The sequence below is a fragment of the Halictus rubicundus genome, chromosome 17, assembly GCF_050948215.1.
Source record: "Halictus rubicundus isolate RS-2024b chromosome 17, iyHalRubi1_principal, whole genome shotgun sequence".
Taxonomy (NCBI): Eukaryota; Metazoa; Arthropoda; class Insecta; order Hymenoptera; family Halictidae; genus Halictus; species Halictus rubicundus.
Window position 1 is genome coordinate 1,874,673 of NC_135165.1, and position 25,619 is coordinate 1,900,291.

General features: G+C 45.8%; 3 protein-coding genes across 7 annotated transcripts; 1 reads left to right on the forward strand and 2 right to left on the reverse strand.

Annotated features, from left to right (window-relative positions):
- Window positions 1–35: 35 nt before the first annotated feature.
- Hk (potassium voltage-gated channel subfamily A regulatory beta subunit hyperkinetic) lies at window positions 36–14,742 on the forward strand. 4 transcript variants are annotated; one of them, XM_076802792.1, is made up of 9 exons: window positions 36–133; window positions 7,799–8,046; window positions 9,445–9,658; window positions 9,821–9,948; window positions 10,193–10,399; window positions 10,636–10,733; window positions 11,025–11,081; window positions 11,197–11,403; window positions 13,220–14,742. In XM_076802792.1, the coding sequence occupies exons 2-9, from the start codon at window positions 7,830–7,832 to the stop codon at window positions 13,319–13,321; spliced, it is 1,230 nt and encodes a 409-aa protein (XP_076658907.1). In that variant the 5' UTR covers window positions 36–133; window positions 7,799–7,829; the 3' UTR covers window positions 13,322–14,742. The 4 variants fall into 4 exon arrangements, with proteins under 4 accessions (XP_076658907.1, XP_076658906.1, XP_076658905.1 ...); XM_076802791.1 differs by lacking the exon at window positions 36–133 and adding an exon at window positions 3,895–4,157; XM_076802790.1 differs by lacking the exon at window positions 36–133 and adding an exon at window positions 5,616–5,998 and having other exon boundaries at window positions 7,799–7,989.
- Window positions 7,184–25,386, reverse strand: Meigo (Solute carrier family 35 member B1 homolog meigo). 2 transcript variants are annotated; one of them, XR_013083663.1, is made up of 3 exons: window positions 24,818–25,386; window positions 23,880–24,744; window positions 7,184–7,193 (listed from the first exon to the last, which is right to left on the reverse strand). XR_013083663.1 is itself a non-coding variant. In XM_076802793.1 (2 exons), the coding sequence occupies exons 1-2, from the start codon at window positions 25,202–25,204 to the stop codon at window positions 24,166–24,168; spliced, it is 966 nt and encodes a 321-aa protein (XP_076658908.1). In that variant the 5' UTR covers window positions 25,205–25,386; the 3' UTR covers window positions 22,835–24,165. The 2 variants fall into 2 exon arrangements, 1 of the variants encoding a protein (XP_076658908.1); XM_076802793.1 differs by lacking the exon at window positions 7,184–7,193 and having other exon boundaries at window positions 22,835–24,744.
- On the reverse strand, window positions 18,864–23,415 carry LOC143362624 (sodium/potassium/calcium exchanger 5). The gene is made up of 8 exons (XM_076802966.1): window positions 23,374–23,415; window positions 23,213–23,278; window positions 22,976–23,105; window positions 22,056–22,453; window positions 20,093–20,306; window positions 19,809–20,018; window positions 19,431–19,739; window positions 18,864–19,352 (listed from the first exon to the last, which is right to left on the reverse strand). Exons 1-8 carry the CDS (start codon window positions 23,413–23,415, stop codon window positions 19,036–19,038), a joined length of 1,686 nt encoding a protein of 561 aa, XP_076659081.1. The 3' UTR covers window positions 18,864–19,035.
- Window positions 25,387–25,619: the final 233 nt, after the last annotated feature.

Consider the following 25,619-nt stretch of genomic DNA (forward strand, 5'->3'; position numbering starts at 1 on the left):
GACCTTTGGCACGATTTCAACGAAAGGAGTGTCTGCACGAGCCCAAGAAGAGAATCTGCAACCACCACGCGTCGCAGATTCGCTCGAGCAAGGGCCAGAAACACGTCGGGGCGTCCCGGGGTTTTTATCGCAGGTAAGAAAACAACCGTGCGACGAGCGTTTCGCTTTTTCGCGACCGGTTCGGTACGGTTTGGTCCGGTTCGGTTCGGTTCGAGGAATGTAGGACTTCCGGTCTTCGATAGAACAGCCGCGCGCAATTGGCGGAGCTCTTCGTGTACGCAAAGGACGAATTCTCTTTGTCTTCTGTTCGAAGAGTGAGATCTCGAGGATCATTCTTCTTTTTTCTTCTTCGAAGGACTACGCGGAGAAGAATTTTGCCTATTCGATGTGGTTTCTATTTCTTATCCGAATCCAGTTGGAGTGACGGATAGCTCTCGTTCGACGACTGCTGCAACAGAGGTGGCTTTTATAATTACTTGAACAGAGGCAGATAATAGTTTGATACATTGATACGTTGTAAGACCTATCAGCGGGTGGTTCTCCGTGCTATATCAGGAAGAAGCTTGGGAATGTTTCTTCGAAGGAAATTGTTAGATTACCGTTAGATTGCGATATCAAGAGGGACTCCCTGAGTCGCGGTACAACGTACGAGCACGATACCGCCGCATGATAATTGCAGTTATCATCGACAAGTTAATGAACAAACTTATCTACCGTAAGCTTCCGTAAACTATTCTCACGTACCGTGAAACGATCTCTTTCCGTTCCATTCTGAAACCTAATTTGTATATTTAATGTGTACCAGAACGCTTCGCACGACCGTTTCCGAGTGGCGCACGAGGGTTGAAAATCCCGAGGATTTTCTTGCCGAGACCCCCCGTCGTTCTTATCAAGAGTCGTTAATCCTCCGAATGAAGAATTATCCTCCGGCTGGAATAAAAGATAAAAGCTGTTGAACGAGAAATAGCGAGGGACACGTTTCGTTCGACGGTCTGGAACGATTTTCCGCGTGGAGGTGGTCGCTCGTGAGCGTGCTCTAGAAAAGATGGTGGCAAGGTCGTTGCCGGTGAATTTTCGCGATGCCTAGACACACGGTGAACGTATTTAGCATGTGCGGCAGAGGGTTACGCATGGTTAAAGGGATCGGATCGGAGCTAAGGTCGGGTGGCAGTAGGTCGAACGCATATGTGCTATATGGGTCGGTAGGTCGAACAACGTGGGCGGTCATAAACGGCTCAGGAAGGGGTCAGCTGCGCGTCACCACACCGGATCCGCAATGCGGCGTTGTCGCTGAGGTCGTTGTCATTTCGCTTTTACGCTCGTTCGTCAATCCTTGCTTTCCCCTATTGTTTACGTTTCACGCGTGTCGAATATTCTCCGGCGTGGCGTGTGCATTTTTCCGCGTTCGCGCACACGTCACGCGCGTCCTCCTCCTGATCGTTACGCGGCACGATTCCTCGGGACGTTGCGAAGGAAAAAGCAAGAGTGGAAAAACTGCGGATTCGGCTTCGTTCTCCCGTTATTAACGATTCGAGCGGGCCAATGGCGGCGCACCAGAGCCAATCCTTTGTCTCGCTGCCCCTGCCAGGCTACGCCGCTGTTCCTCGCTCGTCCTGACCTGACTTACTCGCGCCGCTATTGGCCGATCAGTCAGATTCGAAATCGTTAATAATCTACGAGCGGAGCCGAGCGACGAGGCGGTATCGTCCCTCCTGCTGATATTCGTACACCTGACCGAGTCGGTCGACGCCGTTCGTGCACGCCTATGCGGCCACGAAACGCGTCAAAACTATGAATCGATCCGGCGAGAACCACCCGCGTCTTGCTATTTTCACAGAAACAAAAGGGGGATGAAACCGCGATGCACCTCGATGTCCGTTCGAAACGTGTGCGTTGTGCGCTGCGCTAAATCCGAATCTCTTTCGCCTGACCCTAGCGCGCCGTGCTCGAATCGATACGACCCTGTAAAGGATTTTTTTCTTTTTTTCTTTTTTTTTTTTTTGTCAATTTTCCGTGTTCCACTGAATTTTCTACGACTCTTGTTTATGCACCGAAACGCAATTACAGATTGATCAATCTGCCAATTAATTTTCTCGCTTCGGATACCGGTTCACGGAAGCGATACGAATGTTGCAATTAAGCGAGCCAGAAGGGCCCCGGCGATATCGCGATAAAGAAAAACGAAAACCGGTGTCCAGCGGCGCGAAACATTAAATGAATCGAAGCTTGTTAATGAAATTACAGCGTTAACGCGCGCGAGCTTAATATTTGGTGTTTCGAGTAACGTTTAATCCTCGCGTCGCAGAAACGAACGCGAAAGGGAAATCTTTTAGGTCTGTTTCTTATTCTGCTCTTCTGTCCGGGCAGTTGCAATATCCGAAACGAGCGCATTTAAGTGCAGCAGGAGTTAACACTTCAGCCACCGGTCGTTGCGCAACGGTCGTGTTCTATTGATCAGAGATAAATAATTCAAGATTTTTCGGTGAACGGTTCGAGGGCGATAGCAATTCCATTCGGCGTCGGTTATCTCGCACGATAAGAACCGCTTTCGAGATTATTATTCAACAGAGAATGATTAAGCCCGCTTTAAATATAGCACAGTCATTAAAAATCCTATTAATAGGCTTCCGGTAGCTAAAAGTGTTAAGGAAAGGCAGTAGCCGCTGACGAAACAGCAATGGCGGAGATAAGGCTATTACGAATGCAAGCCTATTAAGATTAATCAAAATACAAGACTGACGGTAATTCGTAAAATACGTTTGAGGTCACCGGGCCGTGATTCTGCGTAATGCGCACGGCTCGGACGTCGCTGGAACATTTGAAAATGGTACTGTATTTATATCGGAAAAATTGTATTCTCTTATAAACAAATTCCGATGTGCGAAAATCCACCGTATAATGATCATAATACTCTCGATTAGATACAACCACGAACTGACCAAACAACACTCGTGAACGGTAGCGTATCAGTCGTCGACAAGAGGTTCGTCTGGATCGGGCAGAGAGATTTCGAACAACTTCCAAATATTTTCTTACTCGAGCGGGACTCGATCGACAAACATAAGCGATCGCGACGAGATTACCTGTTACTTCGATCGAACGATACTCGACAAATACCTATCGAGCTGTACCAACGTGACCGCCCAGAAGAATCGTTCACCGTGACGATACCGTTGTCGTTCGTACTCTCCGCGAAAACTCGGAAGCTCCCCGACGAAGATTGGATTCGACCGAGCGAGATAAAAAAAGTTCGTCCACCGGAGGCTGAAAAATCATTTTCCCGGACCAAACGAAGAGCAAGCTAGCCGGCGGAACGATCCGGTACAGTTGTTCGCATAACTGGCGAGGCATGGAACGCCGGAGGAACGGCTGGCGGATGCAGCGTCGAAGAATTCCTGGCTTTTATTGGGGTAGGACGTGCTCGCGGCCGATCGCGAAAAGGAGAGCCGGACAGGGAATGCGTCGAGATTCGCGAGAACCGATACAGTCTGCGAATCTGTCTGTGGCGGAGGAAGGGTGTGGGATTCGCGAATCTAGAGATAGATAGAAAGAGAGAGAGAGAGAGACAGAGAACAGGTGAACGTGGAGAGATATAGCTGCGAGGGCGACTCGATGCGACAAATGCGGCGAATGCGCCGAATGCGCCGAATGCGACGTAGGCAACGTCATGCGCCCTGAGATGGACCGCAGCCCTCTGCTCGGCTAGGTTCCTCGGCGAGGGGTTGTAGCGGGAAGAGGGACGATAAGGTCGGGGGATCGGAGGGAGAGAGGATTCAACGGCGAGGGGTTGAAGAAGCAAGGGGGGAGACGGCGATGTGGCGAGGGGGTTGCAAGGGAAGGGGATCAGGGGGCGAAAAGCGAGGGGGCACGGTGGTCGTCGGTGATCGCGGGTTGCAGTGCGCGGGCGTGGGCGCGCGCGCTTTGGCTCGCTCGGCTCGGCTCGTGTGCTCGAGGGAGCGCAGAAGAACGACGGTTACGGAGGTACTACGGAGGTACAGAGGTACAGAGGTACAGAGGTACGGAGGTACGGTGGCACGGAGGCACGGAGGCACGGTGGCAAGGAGGCAAGGAGGCACGCAAAAGCTCGTCGCTGCTGCTGCGAAGGAGGGAGTCACAGTGGAACCAATTTGTGCAGTGTTGCTTGCCACACGTCCGAGGTATAGCCACTTGCCCGTTACCTACGAACGTTTTCCGTTTGTTTCCCCCGGCCGCGTTATTCTTGCCGTCGGTGTTTCGTCTCGTTTCTTCTTGTGGGCTCTGTTGAACGGGGAAAAAGAAAATATATATATACATATATATATACATATCTATATATTATATATTGTATATATATATATATATATGTATATGTAATCGTTGCACCTTCCGGAACACGACCTGGCCTTTCACGTATCCCTCGGCCCGGTGACGTCTTCTCTCCCCGTCGTTGAACGAAAAACCCCAAGATCGATCAACCAGGGAAAAAGGTAGCCGCGGCGGTGGTCCGAGGTCCCGGTGCCCCCGGTGTCGCCGAGAAGCATAATTCCAGTACGCGTCGCATGTCCTTACGCACAGGCGATCGACAACGAGGAAGTTTGATGCTGGAATCGCCACGCGATTCGGTAACGGATTCGCGATCGACAGTACGGTCGAAGCCGAAGTCGAGATCGAGGCCTAAGCCGAAGTCGAGGTCGAGGTCGAAGAAAAAATCGGTCTCCAACCTGGAACCGGAAGCCGGACGACTGGGACTGCAGCAGCGTTCGCGACGCTGCACCACGAGCCGGATAGAACGGAATTAGCAGTGCGCACGACGACAACGACGACGACGACGACGACGACTACAGAGATCTTCTCTGAGGAGAACACATGCGAGCAACCCCGATGAACAGAGAGTGGCTTTGAATTACCGGTGGTGGTGGTGGTGGTGGTGGTGAAGAAGAAGAAGAAGAAGAAGAAGAAAAAGAAGAAGAAGAAGAAGAAGAAGAACGAGTATATGAACGAAGCGGGCGGACTTCAAAGGCAATAAAGAAAAAGAGAATCCCATCGTCGCGAGTCTTTTCCTCGTCCGGATACGAAAAGAAAATGAATATATAATAAATCGAGAGATAAAGTAACATACAAGCACACGTAACACAAAACGAGAGAGAGATATATAACGAATAATAATCTATATTGAATAGCAATCGCATCTCACATATCGAAAAAAAAAAACTCATATCGACCACACACCACGTTCGTTTATACGTATGTACGTAACGACAGGTTGCTTTTAACGAGGTGGAGTATAGTTCCGTGCTCCGGTTTCCGCGCAGTGTAGTGATCGAGCCGACTTTAAAAACAGGTCACTAAAACGTACCGCCGCTACGTACCAGTATAGTTCGCGCGGACTCACGTATTCTTTACTGTGGTGCCTGAATAACTTAAGTAAAGAGAGGAAAGAGAGAAAAGAAAAGAAACGAAAAGAAAAGAGAAAAGAGAAAAGGAAAATTAGTGCCTATATTATAACGTACGCGCAATAAAGTATATCAGAAACACTGTTGACAAAAACAAAAACGACTTTTATCGAGCGAGACCGTTTTACTCGACGCACACGGGATCGAGCTGCTTCACGGTTATTCGTAGACGCACACTCTCACACACACGCATACAGATACACACACACACACACACACACACACACACACACACGATTTAAACGATCGAACCGGGACCGCGTTCGAATGGTCCGATGCTTCTTTGTTACTTGGCAATCCGTTCGCAACAATCCGAATCGCACTAGACTCCTCTTCCGTCTCGTTCCCCGGACAATTTCTCGCTTCCTCGGGAACATCTGAAGCCTCTCGCATCCTCGTCTCAAAAAACATACAGACACAGACACACACACACACCATACAATGTCCCGTTTAATGTTGTGCAATCTTGGTAACACGTCCACGGCTGGAAATGATACGAATAACAACGCGAATACAAACAGTAGTGTGGAAGACGACGACTATTATTCGCTGCCTACGATTTATCGGTAAGTAAGAGTATTCACAACGAGTCACATCTCTATCTCTCTCTATCTATCTTTAGCTCTCTGTCTCTCTGCTTTTTCTCTCTCTCTCTCTCTCTCTCTCTCTCTCTCTCTCTCTGTCTCTAATTATCCTCGTTTCTACGTTTCTTTTCGTTTCCACGCTACTGCTCGCCTATCAGCTCGGCGAAACGATCTCTTTTTTCTGTTCGAACACTCTTTTCTAAACAACGCCTCCGAAACCGATTCGAACCAACGCCAAGGGGTTGTGTTTCCGTGCTTGACTCGCGATGATACTTGTCTCTCGCTTCTGGAGAGCGGATCGTGTTTGAGGAGGAGACGATGAGTGTGACGATGAGTGTGTCCCCTAGAAGAGGTACACGCGGCGACGATCGCATCGTTAATCCTCCTCGCCTATCGATAATAACTCTTTCGACGCCACGAGAGAACCGTCACTTTGTTTTGTCTCCATCGGTTGCTTCCATGCGCGTGGACGGACGCACGTGTTTCGATCGTGTCTATCGCGATAGATCGTCTATCGTTGCCCGCGTCTGTCCACACGGCTCTAGATCCACTGACCTACCTGCACGCGAATCGATCTATCGCTCTACCTTTTGATTGTAAACCAGTTCTTCGCGGAACAATCGTACGACGCTATACCGTCATACTTTCCTCGTAGTTTTCCCGAACGACATTGACAATGGAAATTAGATCACCTCGTCACGAATTTACTATCTTCGCGCCGATCGACTCCTTCAATTCCTAATTCCTTGTACACTTCAAACAGATCTTCTCTGTCTCTCGCTCTCTCTCTCTATTTCTCTATCAATAACTATGCTGGACGTGCTGAAATGTCTGTGACATAATCGGAATGGAGAACACAACCGCGCGCAAACATATACACAAACACGTACACACACAAACACACACACACACACACACACGCTCTGGGGAGGGGAAAAACAAATCGAACTGACCGAACGAAATTGTTTTCTACGGCGACTCGTTTTCGGGTGAATCGAATTTGAATCGGAAACTCGGCGGCTACGGTGCAATTTCGTTATTGATTCGTTCTACTCGAATGTTTGTAAACATTGACGGTCAACTAGGCTCCGCTCCGCGATAATTGGGTAACTTCGCGGGGTGGGGGGGGGGGCAGCGGACAATAGTGTGCGAGATAATGAATATTCAAGAGCGCATACTATCCTCTGCCTGCTCGCGCCAATTTGTCAAGTTCAATTCAGTCGAGAACGGAAGAACAATACAATTCATTTCCGGGAATGTTTCTGCATGTTTCGAACGCAGCTAAGTATCTTTTTAGCTTCCACAAATCTTTCCTAGATACGCCTAACTCGACACAATGACTCCGTGCTGGAGAACTTTCGACGGAGGCTCCCGTATCCGAACGTTCTGTCGACATACTGACTTCCGGGTGTTCCGTTCTATAAACAAATGGTCCGAACCGACTGTTCTTCCACCGACGACTTCGTGCAACCCAAAGACAAAAGTCTACGAATCTAATCGAATTTTACAAAATTCGAGAAACGGGGGAAATCGTGCGGGGGTCACGAGACTGTGACCTTGCGCCAAGGGGTTGGCTGTTCGGTTACGGGAGACTCTATTGTGCCCGTTCTTTCAAGGGGGCATGCACGCAGAAAGGACACATGCACGCGGGGAACGGGTACGGGGAACTCGAAACGAAAATTCCGTACGGATAAACGGGGTAGACATTAAGGTTTCGCGTGGTTGTATCGAGCATTCGATCGATCGTAACCTATTAATACTTTGTACACTTTGTACGCGCAGCTGCCGTGCACCTATAGCGAGTCTGGATTGCATGGAAGAATTCAACGGTGGTAGCGGCGGCGGCGGCGGAGGCGGCGGCGGCGGCGGTGTGGATACTGGCGTGCACTGCAGCAATACCGCTGGAACGAAGGAACAGCTACTGACTAACTGCATTGCCGCACAAGCGCAACGCTTACAGCATCCTTCGCCAGGTATTCGCTACCGCAACTTGGGCAAAAGCGGTCTACGTGTTTCCAATGTTGGATTAGGTACGCTGAATGTTTTCCCCCACTTTCGTAGAGCCGAACAGAGTCATGGCTATCCGACCGTTTTTTATTTTATCTCGATGTGTACGCTTCAACCCGATCTGCTCGAACTCGGTAGCTCTCGACCTTCTCGATACTCGCCTGACGTTATTTATTTTTCACTGCTTCTCTCTATCTCTTTCGACCACTATGTACAGCGGTGCACGGCTAAATTTACACGGGTCACTCTTTTCTACCGAGGCCTAAGTGCCTCGAATACGTAATTTACTTGAAAAAAGTAAACGTGGAGATAAAGAGAATATCGTCTTCAGTAATCGTCGTTTTACCTTCACATCGATGAGATTACCCCGATTAAAACGAGCCCAAGCACGACTTGAATCGGGTCTCGAGCGACCCGGTCGCCGGACGGCCCAGTGCAAATTCCCTCCTCGACGGGTTAAATTCTTCAAAAATAGTCCGATTTACATCGTGTTTGTGCTCGTTTTAATCGTAGGAATCTCGGCTATACGTTTCTGCTGCAGTTTACAAGGGTGAGACGATAATTGCTAAAATAGAAGTTTCCTTATTTGTTCTTTCAGTCGTCGCGGTCTCTCTTTGAAACGTCCTACGTCTATCTCGCTTCCGCTCCGTCGTATCGGTTCTCTCGGTTCGTCGAGCCGTGCTCGAGTCGGTTTTCTCGGAAACAAAAGACATCCTGCTCTCGCGAGAGAATTGAACGAGACGTGCTGCTGCTGGCTCTCCTGAACCGATGTAAATTTAACCGTGCACCAGTGCAGACGGTAGACGTCAACTCACCTCGGTCTTTCCGCTTCCCTCTTCTCTGACGCGCGACTATCTTTTTCCAACCCCCGTCTTGGATCCGCTTCTTGTCTGTCGGTGTTTCCGCTCCGAACGGTGGTCCCTCTTCTCCCGCGCGGACGACTTCCGGTTTAACGGGACGTTCGAAGGTAATGCGAAATTGTTGTTGCCCTCGCGGAGACCCTCGACTTGGATGGCTGTGGACAATAAGGTGAGCGAGAGCAAATAGATCGTTACACTCCACCGTTAATTAGCAGCTAGTTTACGTTTTCGTGTAGCGAGCGAATAGAGAGGGTCGGGACGAAAGGGGACGCAACGGAGGCGAGAAGACCTCTTAGGAGAAATTCGAAGTAAGTAGAAAAATGTGGAAAGTCGAAACTGTGCCCGAGGAATTTCGAGTTCAAAGGTGAGTCCCTCTCGAGGAGGAACATAGGTATGTAAATACTGATTCTTTTGATTATATATATATATATATATCGTTTTCATTGTTGAATATAATGGAAAAGTGGACAGAAGCAAGACTGAATATCCGATGTTGTGTTAATAATGTACAGATCGACCGTGGGGTTGCATACTGATTGAAATATTAATTGACACGCATAGGTACGTGGACGACTTTTGGTATTGGAGGATGTAGTAGCGAGGAAGCTGCGGAGGCAGTGGTCGCGCTCGCTTATGACAGTGGCATAAATGTGTTCGACTTGAGCGAAGCGCACAGCGGTCACAGAGCGGAAATCCAGTTCGGACGGATTTTGTTGCGTCGCGCTTGGAATCGCTCGAGCTACGTCGTCACCACGAAGATCTATTGGAACACTAAGTAAGTGGGGCGAGTTATCTTACCCCGAGACGACGGTTACCCTAATCTCGCTGGGCCGCGGATCTTTGCGTGAACTGTGACAAAGATCCACGGTTACAGCGATCGAAACGCGAAGCCTCGACTTGTCGACTGTGTGCCCAAGTAAATGTAAATCGATCACAGGGCAGAGGGTCGTGGATTATCGCGCAAACACATCATCGAATCGGTGCAGGCATCTCTGGTCAGACTGCAGCTCTCCTATATCGATATAGTGATGATTCACAAGGTTGATCCGATGTGTCCGATGGAAGGTTTGTTGGCTAAACGTATCTATGGCCGCCGCCGTCGCCGGTTCCTCGAAAGAGAAGACTCGGCGCACACACCATCGATCATAATAACTGTCCACCGTGCCACAATCACTCCAGACTCTCGACGTTCGTGCACACAAGCTCGAGAGCTCTGTGACGGCTGCATCCCGAGATCTTTTCTGTCGAGAAACCGATTTCGATTAATACTCTTCTACGATTATTATTTATCCGTTCGAACGTTTTGCAGAGATTGTGCGAGCGATGAATTACGTCATAACCAAGGGGTGGGTGATGTACTGGGGAACGTCTCGTTGGACTCCGGTGGAGATCATGGAAGCTTACACGAATTGTCGTCAATTCAACTGTGTTACACCGATTGTGGAGCAAGCCGAATATCACTTATTTTATAGGGAAAAACCAGAACTTTATATGCCGGAGTTGTACAACAAAATAGGTGAGCGGGCCAACCAACGATCGCGGGTCCTTTAACGCCAGAACTACGAAGCACAAGAAAAGTTTATTCGAGTTTCGCGTAATTTTTATTACAGTCCAAAGAAATCTGTGTGTTAAGTAATTTCCCGTGAACGACCCTTTACCGTCTGAAACGAGTCATTTCGTAGTTCCAGCGTTAGAGCGATCAAACGACGATTAAAAACAGAAAGTGATGATCGAACACCTTTTTCTGCGCAGGTGTTGGTCTGATGGCATGGTCCACGGTCACGATTGGTATGGTTTCTGCGAAACCAGAGGATTACGGAGTGTCGTTTTTATCGCGGTCGTCGTACAAGGTAAAATCGCTCGTTACTAACATTAGGTTTACGGAGCACTGAAAGTGACTATTTTACATTACTTTATAAAAATAACATGAACGTATCTATCAAAATTTGTAGCCACTTTTTAAAACGATATACGTCCAAAGAAATCAATTTGTTAAATAGTTCCTCATGGACGCATCTTTACAATCTCGATATTCGTAAATTGAAGACGTTAGAATCCGTCATTTTCACGGGTCCCGTAAATCTAGTGCTAATTAACTATTTCTGCGAACCGATCGAACTTCTTCTCACGAATGATTGCAGAATAAGTATTCCTCGTTCAGCTGGACAGAGGACGAAACGCAATCCTTGTACAAAGAAGTACGTACTCCCGATAATCGCACAAGCGGCTGTGTGCGTGTATTGTTGATACGTAAATATAGAACGTGACTCGAAATGGTTCGAAATGACTCACACGACCTTTTGTTTCGGGCAGGAATACGGTTGGAAGGAAAAGACCGGCGAGGAGGAAACACGAAAGTATTCGGACAAACTGCGAGACGTTTGTGCTCTTGCTGAACGTCTCGGCTGTTCGTTCGGACAGCTGGCCATCGCGTGGTCTCTAAAGAATGAAAGTGTTCAGTGCCTTCTTCTCGGTGCATCAAACATAGATCAATTGTACGAGAGTCTTCAGAGTTTACAGGTAATCACCGCGGTCGTTCGCGAAAACCGTGCAACGAACATTTCAACGAGCAGCAAAGATTTTCCACGTTTATTAAAATTAAATGCGACGAAGCATTCGTTTGTTACACGCGCAGGGCGTATAAAAAGTAATGGTATACACGCACGGTTGTACACAGTATATTAGATCATATCAGATTGATTTGAAAATAAAATCAGACATCTAAATTGAAATTGTACAGTATAAAAAGTAACGTTATAAAAGTAGTGGTATACACCCACGGTTGTATACAGTATATTAGATCATACCAAATTGATTTGAAAATAAAATTAGACATCTAAATTAAAATTGTACAGTATAGAAAGTAACGTTATAAAAGTAATGGTATACACCCCCGGTTGTATACAGTATATTAGATCATACCAAATTGATTTGAAAATAAAATTAGACATCTAAATTAAAATTGTACAGTAGAAAAAGTAACGTTACACATGAGAATATTAATCCTACATTATAAAATACTAATGTAAACTTACAAATTTTTCAGAGAATCATTCCTCCGTCGGATCCACAGCGAATACGTCAGAATAATTATACCACAATCACTATACAACGCACTTCGCGTGGAGAAACTGCTCCGACCACGGTCAAAATAATACTGAGACTTTAACCGCTCCCCCTCCCGCGAACGTGTTTACGGATTACAATAGGCAGGTGAGAGGGTGTACAAACGCTGCACAAAAAAAAGGGAAAACAAATTCAGTTCAATTTCCATTCTGTCCGCGGAATTTTATTACCCTGTTTTTGGGTCTAGTGCCTAGACACCCTCGGCGTCTGACCTGCCTATTATACTCCGACCCTACCCTAACACATGTTCGGTGGCCGCGATGCGGAGAAAGTCGCAGTATTATTTTGATCCTGGTCGAAGCAACATCTCCTCGTTAGCTGTTATAATTTTGTGAAGTGTGTTGTGTAGTGTGTGCTCCGAAAGACAGTATTCGTGTGAGTCAATAATAGTATGCTGTGGATCCGACGGAGGAGCAGACGATACTGAAAAATTTCTGAGTGCACTGTCCGTTAATATTTCATAACGGAGAATTGGTATTCGTACGTATAACATATTACTTTTTATATTGTACAATGCTGATACATAAAATTCTGTCTGCAATTTTAATTTGTCTAATTTTATTTTTAAATCTATTTCGTATAATTAGATATGGTCAAATACGGTATATTTAATTATATAAAGTTGATTTAAAAATAAAATATACATATGTGTGAGGTGTAGATTCACCCCTAGGACGGATGACCATTACTTTTTATACACCCTGTCCAACCGGGGGTGATTCTACACAGAAAAAAGAAAAATAAGAGTAACATTTGGTGTAACATGTTTCTATCCGAAGCTTCGTTGTCGAGAAAATAGAGTTTGAAGGTGCAGGGAACACGCGTCTGATCATAATCAACCAGTTCTACTTCCTGCGTTAACACTAGGTTTACGGAGCACTAAAAGCGACTATCTTGCATTACTTCGTAAAAATAACAAGAACGTGCTACCCGCATTTTTAGTAATATTTTTAAAATAAAATAATACATACCCAAAGAAATAATTTTGCTAAGTAATCTCTTATGTATGCATCCTTAGAATCTTGATAATATTTAATTGAAAATATTAGAACCCGTCACTTTGACGTCTCCGAAATCTTTGCTGCGTCGTTGGAAATGTTCGAAATCGTGCATTGTTTTCTGACCGACTGACTGTACAGCGAATAACAAATACTTTGACACGACCGTCGACGGTTGTTCGCGAGAGAGATAAACGTGGCCCCGGTTTCAGCTGATTCCGAAACTGAATACGAACATAATGAACGAGATCGAGAGAATACTCGACAACAAACCGTCCCGACCACCGATGATATCGACCCTGGCGCTCAGATGACAATCATTTTGCCCTCACGGAAGCGGTGGGGGCTCTCTAGAGGATGGTGGCAGTCCGAAGAGCGAGGGTGCGAACAGTCAGGATCAAGAACAGACCAAGGAACTAACCGGCAAACTACCTTTCTGCGAGATCCAATGAACGGAGCAGACCGCGAAGACGTTTGCTGCGTACCAATCCGTGCAGACACACACACACACAATTGATCTTGGTCGGATGAATTTGACTCGAGGCTGGCCGACACCCGAAACGAATAACGGAATCGAATGACGAGAGGCTAAGCTAGGACGAACAAAAAAAATTTTTCCATTAACCTGCTGCATGTTGTTCAGCGTTTTTGGCAGCGCGTGCGCGCCGAGAGTGTTCTCTCGTATAAATGAAAATCGACGACAATACTTATGGTTACGATTATGATTACAGTTACTGTTACGAATTGCAATCGACTACTGCGACGAGCACGCACTGCGACTACCACCGGGTTACTTCTTAACAATTTCGGACTACGGACTGCGACCTACGACAACAGCACAGTACAACTAGGACTACAGTTACATGATCACACGATCAACGATCACTTGTAATTAAACTACGGCCACCTTGGAGGGAGGGTGCGAAAGGGCGGAAGAAAAAAGAAAAAGAAGCATAGAAGGAAATTGTTCCGATTTCCACGGTTGCGACGCAACCATGCCGATTTGTTTTCACGACTCCCTCGTGGTAAATGCATAACATACAAACCAAAAAAAAAAAAAACGAACCGACGCGCGGCGACGATCGCGAACGTCGCGCGGATATTCTTCGCTTGAGAAAATCCCTAGACGAGGAACCAAGATTTTTTACGAGGCTGCGAGTTGAATCTTTATTCGTAATTCAATACGCAAAGTGTTCATTAAAGCTAACTAAATAGTATGACGTAGAGTAGGGAACGGTCACACCGCAGGTACTGTTTTCCGCTCAAAAATTACAAGGAACATACACAAAAATACATACAGACACACACACACACACACACACACACACACACACATATATATACACGTAACACGTACACGTGAGAAAGAGAGTAAAAGTTCGTTTTGCCATTACGCGCGCAGTTTTACAATTCTTCCGCTCAAGAAAAAGACGAATTTATTCCGTGCATGCAGAGATCGTACGCCAGCAATAATAATGTTCGAACGGGGTGACCTTTTGTAATGTTGAGCGAAACGCGTCCCTCGGGAGCACGGGCGAATTCGAGAACGTTTGCACGGTGGACATATTTTCGTCGTCGAAAGAGAGAGAAAGGTAGCACGCGACTATTCGCTTCGGTGCAGAGACAGACGACGGTTGCAGAGAAGAAGAAAACACTTCACTTAGATTTTATCGTATTTAATTCGAACGTTTACCGCCGCTCTGCCATTTCGAATCGACAAAAAAAAAAAAAAGAACAAATATTCTATCAGTCCTTTCCTCTGTACATAAGGTATATTGTAGCTCTTGCCATGACGTTCGTTATCGGAAGAAAAGAGAGAAAAAAAAGAAGGACAGTTGGCTGGTTAACTAGCTGGCTAGACGACACGGACACACACACACACGCGCGAGCGCGGCCGGCTAGATAGCAGCTAGCTATCTATCTGCCTAGGAGGCAGCTACGTAGATAGGTAAAACTATTTTAGACGGGTAGATAGGTAAGTATTGTAGACGTGCGTAGTTGAAACGTTAAATAACTATGTACATAAATAGACAGGAGAAAAGAGCGAGAGAAAGAGAGGGAGAGAAAGTGCCGAAGAGAGAGAGAGTATGAATGAGAGAATGTGTGCATGAACGGCGGCGGTAAGATAAAACAAAAAAAGGGATTGCAAATGATGCCATAGAGTATCCTTGCGGAAGAGTAATTTCGTAATTTACAATATTGTGATCGAACGATGCTGAGTATGTGAGAGAAGATTTTTATTCGACGCTTATTTCATATTAATTCGATCGATTGATTCAACTGCAATTGTCGCGTATGATGCCAAAGCAGTGTCTTCTGATAGTCGATTCTTCGAACGATAACCGTCCTTACGGCGCGACGTCTCGCGAGAATTAAACATTGAACTCGTTTTTTCGACCGCTGTACCCGCGTCGTCTCTTCTTCAGCAAATCTCAAGTTCTCGCTGACAAGCGGTCCGCGTGATTAACATTATTAGATCTGTACGGGGGAAAACACGGATCGAAGCGACGAGAGAACGAACGGGTGACGCGGGGAACGGGTTTACAAGGAGGATTCGTTCGTGGGGATAAATGATAAATCTCGAGGGAAACTTGGAAAATGCGATTGTCCCGGATTAATCGTGATCGACTCCGAATCGACTGCGGAACCGGTACCGGTTTAGATCGGTTCGGTATTCGGGCAACTTTTCTAAATCCTCGACTAGAGTGCCGACTCGATGATATAATCATATTCGATACGGATCTAATTGGGATCTAAATCCAGCGTCGACGACACGACCGATAGCGAACACCGATACGAGTGGGACTGCTCGTCCCCACCGATTACGCTAATTATTTAATCGCCGTTCCGATAGGCCGCCCCGTGGTCAATAATATTTTCCACAGAAGAAGAACTTCCGTTTTTCATTCGCGTAACGACGATTCGCGCGATACCGTATGTAAATGGGCGAACGCGACGCGTTCTACCCACCGTGATAACGAAACCCAGACGAATGAAAAATTCTTATTAGAATCGAGAGTAAACTTTAACGAAGCAAATTGAATTTTTTCGCGACGAGTACTGTTGTTACGAGTCGGTGGTTCGTCGCGAGACGAACAGCCCGGCGACGAGTGGCGGCGAGACTCCGTGTGAAAATTGAAGATAAATGTTGCCCGTGGCAGGAAGTGTTCGATCAAAATCGCGAATCTGATTGCCGAAATTAGCACCTCTATGTTTATTAAAGATACAGATTAGAAAGGTCGATGATATTTCAAGTAAACAACGAAGTGTCGTACCGATTCTCCGTTGGCGAGATGCGAGGTGATGATATATTAATGCGCTTTTTCAAACGAATAAAGAAGCCAGCGATAACAATTTCCGGATAATCTCCTTATCGCCTCGATTAGACGACTCGATGCGTTTTCACTTGGTGAGAAGAAAAATAGAAAAACAGATGCACTCATTTCTATATTAATATTTTATCGATGTGCGCTGTCGGTTAAAAATATACTTTCCACGAGCAATGCGAGATTCGCGTGGATCGGATCATGAATCATGCCGATTCGTTCGATCGAATACCTTTTGCCAGGGATTAGGGGAAGGATGAGTGAGAGCGAAAAATCGCGATGTTTCCGACAGTTTTTAATTAGTCGACGATTTGTTGATTCCTCGAGGACATTTTTTACCGCTTATCGAGGTGCGTACACTTCGTCCAAAAAAAAAAAGAAACGAAACAAAACGAAAAAAAAAACAAACGAGAGCGTCGTCGGCCAGACGACGAATTGCACGGTGATTTTATCGATCGTTTTCGGAACCGTGCAGACACGAGATGCGAAAGAATATAGAGCAAGCATGAGCGCGAAATGCTCCGTGTATGGTCTCGCGAGAGCGACGAAGCCACGCCTACTCGGTTGCCCCCGGGGGCAATTGGGCGTGCCCCGGGGTCAAAGTGCACTCCGTCGCGCGTTTGGTTCGCACGAGGAAACATAACGATGTCCCAGCGGTTGGGGTAGGGGCGCAAAGTGATTTGTCGAGCGCAATAAAATTATCAACTGTCAAGCCTATTTATAGCCTGCTAATCCGATCGTAAATCTAACAGGTCCGAGTTACGCTACCGAGTCGCTGAGAGTTATGTTTTCTCGAGGGACTCGGATTTTTCATATTTCTACGGCAAGAGCTATCTTCGCACACTATCCAGAAGAAAAAGCCTGTCGGACGTAACAAAGTGGGTATATATTTTACGAAAAAGAAACGCAGGATAGAGGGAGTGACACTGTACAGACATTTAATATCAAATTGCATAATTCCACGGTCTGTCGACAAGTTTTGGTAACCATCATCGGGGGCCGTGCGCGCATTTGCTATCGCTCTCTTAAAACTGTCGCATTTTTTCTCACTTTACTCTCTCTCTCTCTCTCTCTTTCTCAAATTCTAACAATTAGACGCGACAACGAACTCGCGAACGCGTTTTTGACGACAGTTATGCGAACAGTGCGCGACCGGCCCGACGATCCTGCGAGACGAAACAAGTCTAACCGCTGTTACGGTTATTTTGCTTCGCACCCTTTAGCAATCACCTTGCACACACACACACACACACACACACACACACAACATTGACTATCGATTTCGTAGCAGGCGAAGGGTATAACCGGGCGGGCGGATTCCCCTAAATACTCGGGAACGAGGGTTTCCATGCGTTTCGCTCATTATTGTTACACAATCGGCCCGCGCGGGTTATCTTATCTCGTTAACAACATATACGTGCTTAGCTGACTATCGCGTTTCGTTCGCGCAGGTTAATTATTATCGTGCGCCCATCGCGCGCAAACACACAATGAGAATAGTACTAATCGCAATAAGAGCCGATAGAACTGATTGTATCGGCTGGAGTCGAGAGATTCGATTAGTCCTTGACGGAATCAACGGATCGACGCAATCTCGGCTACGAGTGTTGACGTGAACGCCTGAAAGTACATACACAAACAGGAAAAATAAAAAAAGGAGCCGCGAGAAGCCGAGGAGCTGAAAAGACCAAAACTTATATATCCGAATGCCTATTATTGTGAACTTTTCGAATAAACGGTGATCATCGCGTATACGCATCTACCCCCTGCTGATACACACGCGTGTCTCTCGCGCGTCGATGGAATCGCGCCGTATGCTGCGCATCAAGTCTTCAGGTTTTCCGTCTATCCCGTCCGGGAATAAATGATTATCCCGATGCTCCCTCCGTACATCCATCATCATCATTGCCAGACGAATTCGTACGCAACGGCTGCGATACCACCGACAACGACGCGTCGCGTTCCTCCGCTTTCGCCGTACATTTTCGTAGTCTCTTTTTAGGTACGGGAAAAGTTCGGGGTATCGTCGTGTTCACTAAGAGTCGCTAAAAAACGAAAAAATCTGCCCGACCAGATAACTCGACGGGCAAGACTCGCCTAGGGCGTTTCCTACTGGACGCGAGTTCATTCTTAGAATGTAAAAATAAATTATTCTTTATCAAGAATCGACATCTGGACGCAAATCACATCTCCGATCGCGATAAACGGCGATCGATGAAGATTTCGAAGCTAGCCGCGTTCGAAACCGAGCGAAAGTCCGTTTTCGTCCTACTCCGGGACAGCCGTCCGCAATTTCCGTGGTCCTCCATTTTCCTCCTCCTCCATTTTCATCCATTGCAGCCGCCGCCGCCGCCGTCGTCGTCGTCGTCGTCGTTCGAGGACCATCGGCGGCGGACGGCCATCTTTCTTTCGACAGAGTCGTCGCGGCAAGCGGCCATTCACGGCTGATTAATCGGAATTAGCTATCGTATAATTTTATCATTTGTCTAAAAATGGAACTAGATCGGCGCGAACGCACCGTCACGTGCGAAATGATATTTCGACTTTGCTTTTCTTTGATTCTTTGGCTAAGACTGCGGCTCCACGGCCGATGGCTGGTGCGAACACCGTGGTCGCTCTGGTAGCGAAACGGCGCGAGTATTTGTTGCATCGACGGACAATCGGTGAGGTTGTCGATTAAATAAACAGGACACGCGGCCCCGCTAGACGCAGTACGACGAATTCGCGACGGTGAACACGTTCATCTCGGCGAGAATGGAGAAGACGATGAAGATCGTGTACAACAGTATGCAAATTACCCCGACCTTCTTGTTCAGCTCGAATCTAAAGACGGCAATGACCGCGTAAAGCACGATTATGCAGCCGATTATTGAAAGTATACTGTACGACATCGCGTCCGACTTGACCTCCACGTCCTTTCCCGTCATCAGACACTTTATCAACCACGGTAGACCCAGACAGAGTAGAATGTCCAGAATGTTTGCTCCCAGCGTGTTGCTCATCGCCATGTTACCGTCACCTGGAGACGCAGAGTGTTTTTCTTCGATAAATCGAACTCGGTTTCGGGAGAGATCGAGGAAGGATCGCGAATACGTACCTTGTCTCGCTAAAATCACAATCGACGACATTTCCGGCATGTTTCCGCCGGCGGCCAAGAACGTGAAGCCCATGACGGAGTCCGGGATACCTACGGTGCTGCCGATCAGCGTCACCATCCAGGACACCAAGTAGGAGGATATCGCGATCCACACCACGCACATGAAGAAGGTCAACGGATACCAACTGCTGAATCGCTCGCGTCTGGGATCCGGTATCGTCGCGAACAGAAGAAACTTCAACGGCCAGACCAGGAGAAACCAAAATTTCGACGGGACGGATTTTTCTCTCGGCCACAGGAATATGTTCTCTGCGAAACAATGGCGATTTTTAATTGTTTCTCGCGGACGGAAGCGACGAGAGAAAGAAAATTGGGTACCTAGTTCCTCGTGGTCGTCCGACATTTGCTCGGTTGCCAAACTCTCGGGGTCGCTGGCGGCTGACTTTTCAGCCTTCTGATCCCTCCGATCCTTTTGATCCTTTTGATCCTTCGTCTCTTTTACCCACAGCACCCCATTGCCGTTCGAAATCTCAATGGAGCGTGGCTGGTAGGACCCTTCCGTTGGCATGTTCTCGGCAACGGAGGAGACTAAATTGATCATCGCGCGGTGTTTACTACCATGCTTTGTTCTTTTGTTTTGCGGAAGATTGATTAGCGCTTACGTTTCACCGTGGAAGTTGAGGTCGCGCCGGAGCAGGAGCGCACCAAGAATTTCCCACTGAACAGCAGGATCATGTACGCGAGAAGCACTACCAACAAAACCGTTGCCTCGTACCATACAATTATACCGTCCCATATTACTATTACCAATGTTCCAACCGATATTATGTACATGGCACAGTCGCGCGTTAACACGCGCCATTGCAACGGCACCGCCTAATAAAACGAATAAGAGTATATGAAAACTGTACCTCGCACAGTATGCACACGTTTTCTTATCTATGCTGCTGTTCGTGTAAGTATTGAAAAGATTTTGCTGGACAAGAAGAGAAGAAAACGAATGTGTGCTTGGAGACAGTGTTTTTGCACAATTATTTTGTCCACGTGGGTTTATCAGTGGACCGCAAATCTATACGTTCATTGTACTAATTAATTTTTTCGATAAACCTACAATTCATATCAACAAATTAATATTGTTTTCTAGGACAAATATTCTTCTTTATCTTTCGCAATCTTAGACCGTCTTTTGGGCAGGTAATAAACTCTCGTTATGCGAGGAATGTACGTATCTGCCTACGATATGTAGAAATTAATTAAAGCAGTGATTTAGCAAGTATAGATGCGAAGATTATCACATTATCTAAGTGATTTATGGCATCAAGCACAAAAGTTGCCTATAATCTAAAATATTGCTTTGAAGAAGTATATTCGGAGGATACAGTTCTCTAACAATTATTCGGTCTTCGTAATAATCCGGACACTTGTCGGCAAGAGCGTGCGATCGATCTTTTGCGTCAGCAGGTGGTAAATAACAATTGAAGATCACGGAGAGATCTTGTCTATCGATTTTAATATCGATAAAGTCAACGTATTATCAAACGTATCCGGACAACGTCGTAGATCGTGCCTCAAATGACGAAAAAACGAAGGGAATTAGGATAGAAAATCTTACCGAGCATGACTCGGGCAATACAATCTTGTAACATTGTACAGCTTGCTAGGTGGTATCGAATCGATCGACAATACGAGATTAGGATAGACTTTTTTCCTTTCGGATGTACGATTAGCTGAACGCGTAAGTGCACAGCGCTTTGTAATTATTCCGGTTGTTGCGAGTGATTTGAAAATCGAATTAACCAGTTAACTGTGGAATTTAATTTTAAAAATCCCTCACGGCGCGGAATTAACCCTTTGCACTCGAGTGGTGACTCTGAAGCAACACTAGAAATTGTTGTGGCATTATTTCAAAGAAATTACAAAAAATATTGCAAAATATTTGTTACATTACAAGATTTGTATTCTATAGATTGCTAAACATTTAAATATTATACGTGGAAATCGGATCAGTTTCGTACGAATAAAAATATTCCAAGACGGAAGAAAAATTTAGTTTTACAATGAAAATAGCGCCGAGTGCAAAGGGTTCAAATGAAGCAATGACGAACATATACGTCGAATGCAGGCAAAATGCCATAAATTTTACGAAAAACGGAAAGCAAAATGAGAAAGAATTACATTTTTATTCGATAAGAAATATTAACCCTTACCACTCGAATCGCCACTAAAAATTACTGTATCGTTATTCAAAATATTTTTCACATTATTAAATTTGTTTCTATTTAATAAATGACTAAACACTTCAGTACTGTACGAGTAAATTGCACCATTTTCGTATCTACAGCATGAAAAAATATATATAGAAAGGAAATATTCTTGGTCGGAAGAAATGTTTCGTTTTCGAGTTAAAATGGCTTCGAGTGCAAAGGGTTAACAATTCGTTAACGTTAACCGCGCCGCAATAGAATTTTGTCAAACGCGATTGACTTGTTAATTTCATTTAAATCATTGCTGTTTGCAAATTATATTCTCGACGACGTTGGGAACAACCGATTTTACAGTTGTTTTGGGATATGGCGGATGAACGGGTACCGGTGTTCCCGATGGATTAACTAATTGTTCACTTACGTGAAGAGCCGCCAACGCTCCGACAGCAGGAGTCGCGAAAGTGTCGAACACTGCGCTACCGACAACGGTGCTGACACCGAGGTCCGATTTGGTGAGAAACGTCCCGACCACGTTGACGAACATCTCCGGCAAAGAGCTGGCCATCGCGAGGAAGGTCGCGCCGGCGACGTCCGTGCTGATGTTCATCTTGACGCATATCCGATCCAAGGACGGCAGCAGATAGTTATGGCAGACGAACGCGGTGATGAGGAAACAGTAGAACCCGAGGAAAACGTGCAGCACTATGGCCCCTTGACGACGTTGCTCGTCGGTGAACAGATCCTCAGGGAAATCGTCGCTATCGTCGTCGTCAATGTGACCGCATTGCTTGGCGGTCGTGGTTTCTATCGGCTGCTCGACTGGAAACAAACGTCTCTCTTTTTCTTCTTCCTTCGAGTTTCGCCCGTATCCCCGCTTCCGGGGGAAACACCGATTACTTTAGATCGAAGGAAAATTTACCTTCTCGAGGTTTTCGATCGAGAAACAAAAGGAATCGCGAGAAAAAGCGGAAGGAGAACCTGAGAATGAGCAATTCCAGATTTCTGCTGGTTTGTCACATTTATTGAAGGCGTAGTACGATTGCTTCTGCGGGAATTCATTTCGGTAGATACATTTACTGTGGCAACAGTCGATCGAAAATCAAATCCAGTCGTCTCGCGGTACTCCGAGAGGGTACTTTCGAGTTGAAAATGGAGTTTTTTTTTTTCCAGAAAACGTCGAGTTTCGTTTTAAAGTATGGTAACTACTCCGGTCGCGCGAGGAGTTTTGTCGAGGAGAGCGGGATAAAAGTAAAATGCAGATTAACAAGAGCGGATATGAGATACATTTCCGTACATATTACATGCACATTGTTTAAAAGAACAGCGTTGTTCGGCACTCACCGTCATTCGAGAGATCCGCACTAACAATCGGGAACCACACTGCCAGCACAACGATCCACGCGCAACATACGTAAAGCCGACTACCGTTCATCTCGCGAAGGACTAATACAGGATCTAATTGGCTGGGATTCTGATCAGTGGAATGTCGAGCTTTTTCGATGCTGCTTCTTTACCGAAATGCGTTAAACTACTTGTCGAGAAGCAGTTAGCGCATTTATGGAAGATTCAACTGATTACAATCCCTTCCCAACGGCCGTATCCATGCGTCGGTATTATCTGCTTGACCATCGTCGACGCTATTGTCTACGTTGATAACAATAACGAAATACCATTTGAGAAATGTTTCAGGCGCGACCGATCAACTCGCACTTCAGACGCAGCGAACGACTCGCACGTACCGGTCGTAACTTGTCCGGCTGTCGTAGAAACTTTTCAATCATTCTGCCACCGCCGAGCGCCTCGAAGGTCTACCCTCGAGCCGCGCGAGGAATCATTTTCGCGTAAAAAATTACATTTTATCTTGCACGTAATAATACATTATCTACATATTTCCTATTAGCGGTCGTTTTGTGTATCGTTACATCAGACAAAAATCATGACACCGTGCGTGCTATTCCCTGGTAAATTGTTATTCCGTACGCGATATGCTTTTCGGTTTTCATTTGTAAAATTCGCTTTTTTACGCGCAATAAAAAGAAGAAGAATAGAAGAAGTGGAAGATTGTGAAAAACGTCGGGAAGTGTATACATATCTCGAGGAGGTCGTTACGACATGGCATGCATGATTCTTGTTAAAAGTGTGTGCTACATATTTACACGGCATACAAACGCAGTCAAACACGCACACGATGCTTCGGATGTCTCGTTTCGAATACTCGGATATTCGTAAGAGCCCCGCAGAGTGCATACATCGACTTTCATACTGTAGTAACGTCCAGAAACGTCTCACGCGGCCTTTCCCATTCGCAACTATAAAATCGTGTATACAGTATAACTTCGTTCTTCTCCCCATATGCAAAAATGTATAAATTTCTAAATGATCTACTAAATAATAATTATCGTATCGGTTTGGAGAACGCCTACTCGGCGAGAAGGTACAGCAAATATGTCCTAGATGTCATATACAACGTAATGTGATCGGAAACGATGCACAGCACCACGTTAAAGCGCTCAACACTTCTGTCACAGTTCTTATTTCACAGTATTTTTCTTGGAAGATTTGTCCCTACCGTACATAGAGTCTAAAAACAGTCCTGCGAATACCGTGAACGTGCCTAACCATTGTCTATTGGTCAAGGCATTACCAAAAATCAATATAGACCCGAGAACCGTGAAAAATTTTCTAGTAGTAGTTATAATGGAGCACCGTAACGGACCGTATTCCACGATTGTAAGGAATATGAAATACTGTCCGCACGCTCCAGCTATCGCAAACATAGCTATATACCAACTGATATAGGGATATCTGTGTAGGAACTGGATAAAGTCGAACAGTTCACCAGAGACTATTGTAACACTCCCGCTCAATACTGCTGCCCACAAGTTCATGTTCAGCATCATGTGCCCAGACTTGCTATTGTACTCTGCTCTCATACGCTCCTCTACGGCGCTAGTTATTCCATCCATGGTTAGAGCAAGTAATAATAACACTTCTCCAAACACTGATTGTCCTTCGGTTGACTTCTTCATTGGGCTCCCATCTTTGTACATGAACAGAGCAACGCCAATGACAACTAAGAAGACAAATAAACACTTCCTAACTGGATAAACCTGCAAGGAAAAGCATCAAATTGTTATCGTTACGACCATTTATTATGATCATCCAAGAGTAGAAAAACGGTACCTTGTTCCCCAGCAGTACTCCAAGTATCATCACAGGAATAGGTTTGCCAGCTTTTCCAATCACTTGCGTAGGATAGCTGACAAACCGTAAAGCCATATTGGTGCACACCATTGCTAATAAATACGTGAGAGCAGCTATGGCATAGTATGATTTCGGAGTAGTATCTTCGCCTTGTTTGAAAACAGTTAAAAAGATAGTTTTGGCAAACAGGTAGTTGACTATGCATTGAAAGAACACTAAGGTAAACATGTAAGTGAATTTCTCGGGATTCTTTTCATCTCCATATTGTCCCCGTGTGATTTTCTCATGTAACATACCACAGTAAAAGTAACATACAAAAATACCGAGCGCACAAAACAGCAGTTTGAAACGTTTCGAAGAAACCATCGTAAATCCTATGTACACGAACGCTGTGTCAACCTAGCAACAGGTTCCTACTTGACGTACACAAATAAAAACCTAAATAATACGTGGCAACCACCGGTGAATTGTGCTCAATTGTGCTGATTGTGCTCCACGCGACTCCACGCGAATCACATGCGACCACATCGTATTCTACGTCACAGATTTAAATACCGTATAGACGTCCGATGTAATGGAATCATCTGTCTGTAACTCTGAATTACCGACACCATTCCAATCGGTACAATCGCGTAATGGAAACCGTGAAAAATCTTGGCGCAAAAATGAATACAAAAATTTCTACATAAAAATGTTCTACATAAAAGTTCTACATAAAAGTTCTACATAAAAGTTCTACATAGAAAATCCCATTGCATAGGTCGTCTATGATTTTTAATTC

What these genes read in the sequence shown, in the direction of transcription:
- Hk (XM_076802789.1), top strand. Translation starts at nt 5,874, where the DNA reads ATGTCCCGTTTAATGTTGTGCAATCTTGGTAACACGTCCACGGCTGGA. An exon ending in CGCAATCCTTGTACAAAGAA is followed by an intron (nt 11,082 to 11,196) that starts GTACGTACTCCC and finishes TGTTTCGGGCAG; the next exon opens with GAATACGGTTGGAAGGAAAA. An exon ending in AGAGTCTTCAGAGTTTACAG is followed by an intron (nt 11,404 to 13,219) that starts GTAATCACCGCG and finishes CCCCGGTTTCAG; the next exon opens with CTGATTCCGAAACTGAATAC.
- LOC143362624 (XM_076802966.1), bottom strand. Translation starts at nt 23,415, where the DNA reads ATGATTGAAAAGTTTCTACGACAGCCGGACAAGTTACGACCG. An exon ending in GGACGACCACGAGGAACTAG is followed by an intron (nt 19,740 to 19,808) that starts GTACCCAATTTT and finishes ATTGTTTCGCAG; the next exon opens with AGAACATATTCCTGTGGCCG. An exon ending in TGTGATTTTAGCGAGACAAG is followed by an intron (nt 19,353 to 19,430) that starts GTACGTATTCGC and finishes CTGCGTCTCCAG; the next exon opens with GTGACGGTAACATGGCGATG.
- Meigo (XM_076802793.1), bottom strand. Translation starts at nt 25,204, where the DNA reads ATGGTTTCTTCGAAACGTTTCAAACTGCTGTTTTGTGCGCTCGGTATT. An exon ending in GAGTACTGCTGGGGAACAAG is followed by an intron (nt 24,745 to 24,817) that starts GTACCGTTTTTC and finishes TTTTCCTTGCAG; the next exon opens with GTTTATCCAGTTAGGAAGTG.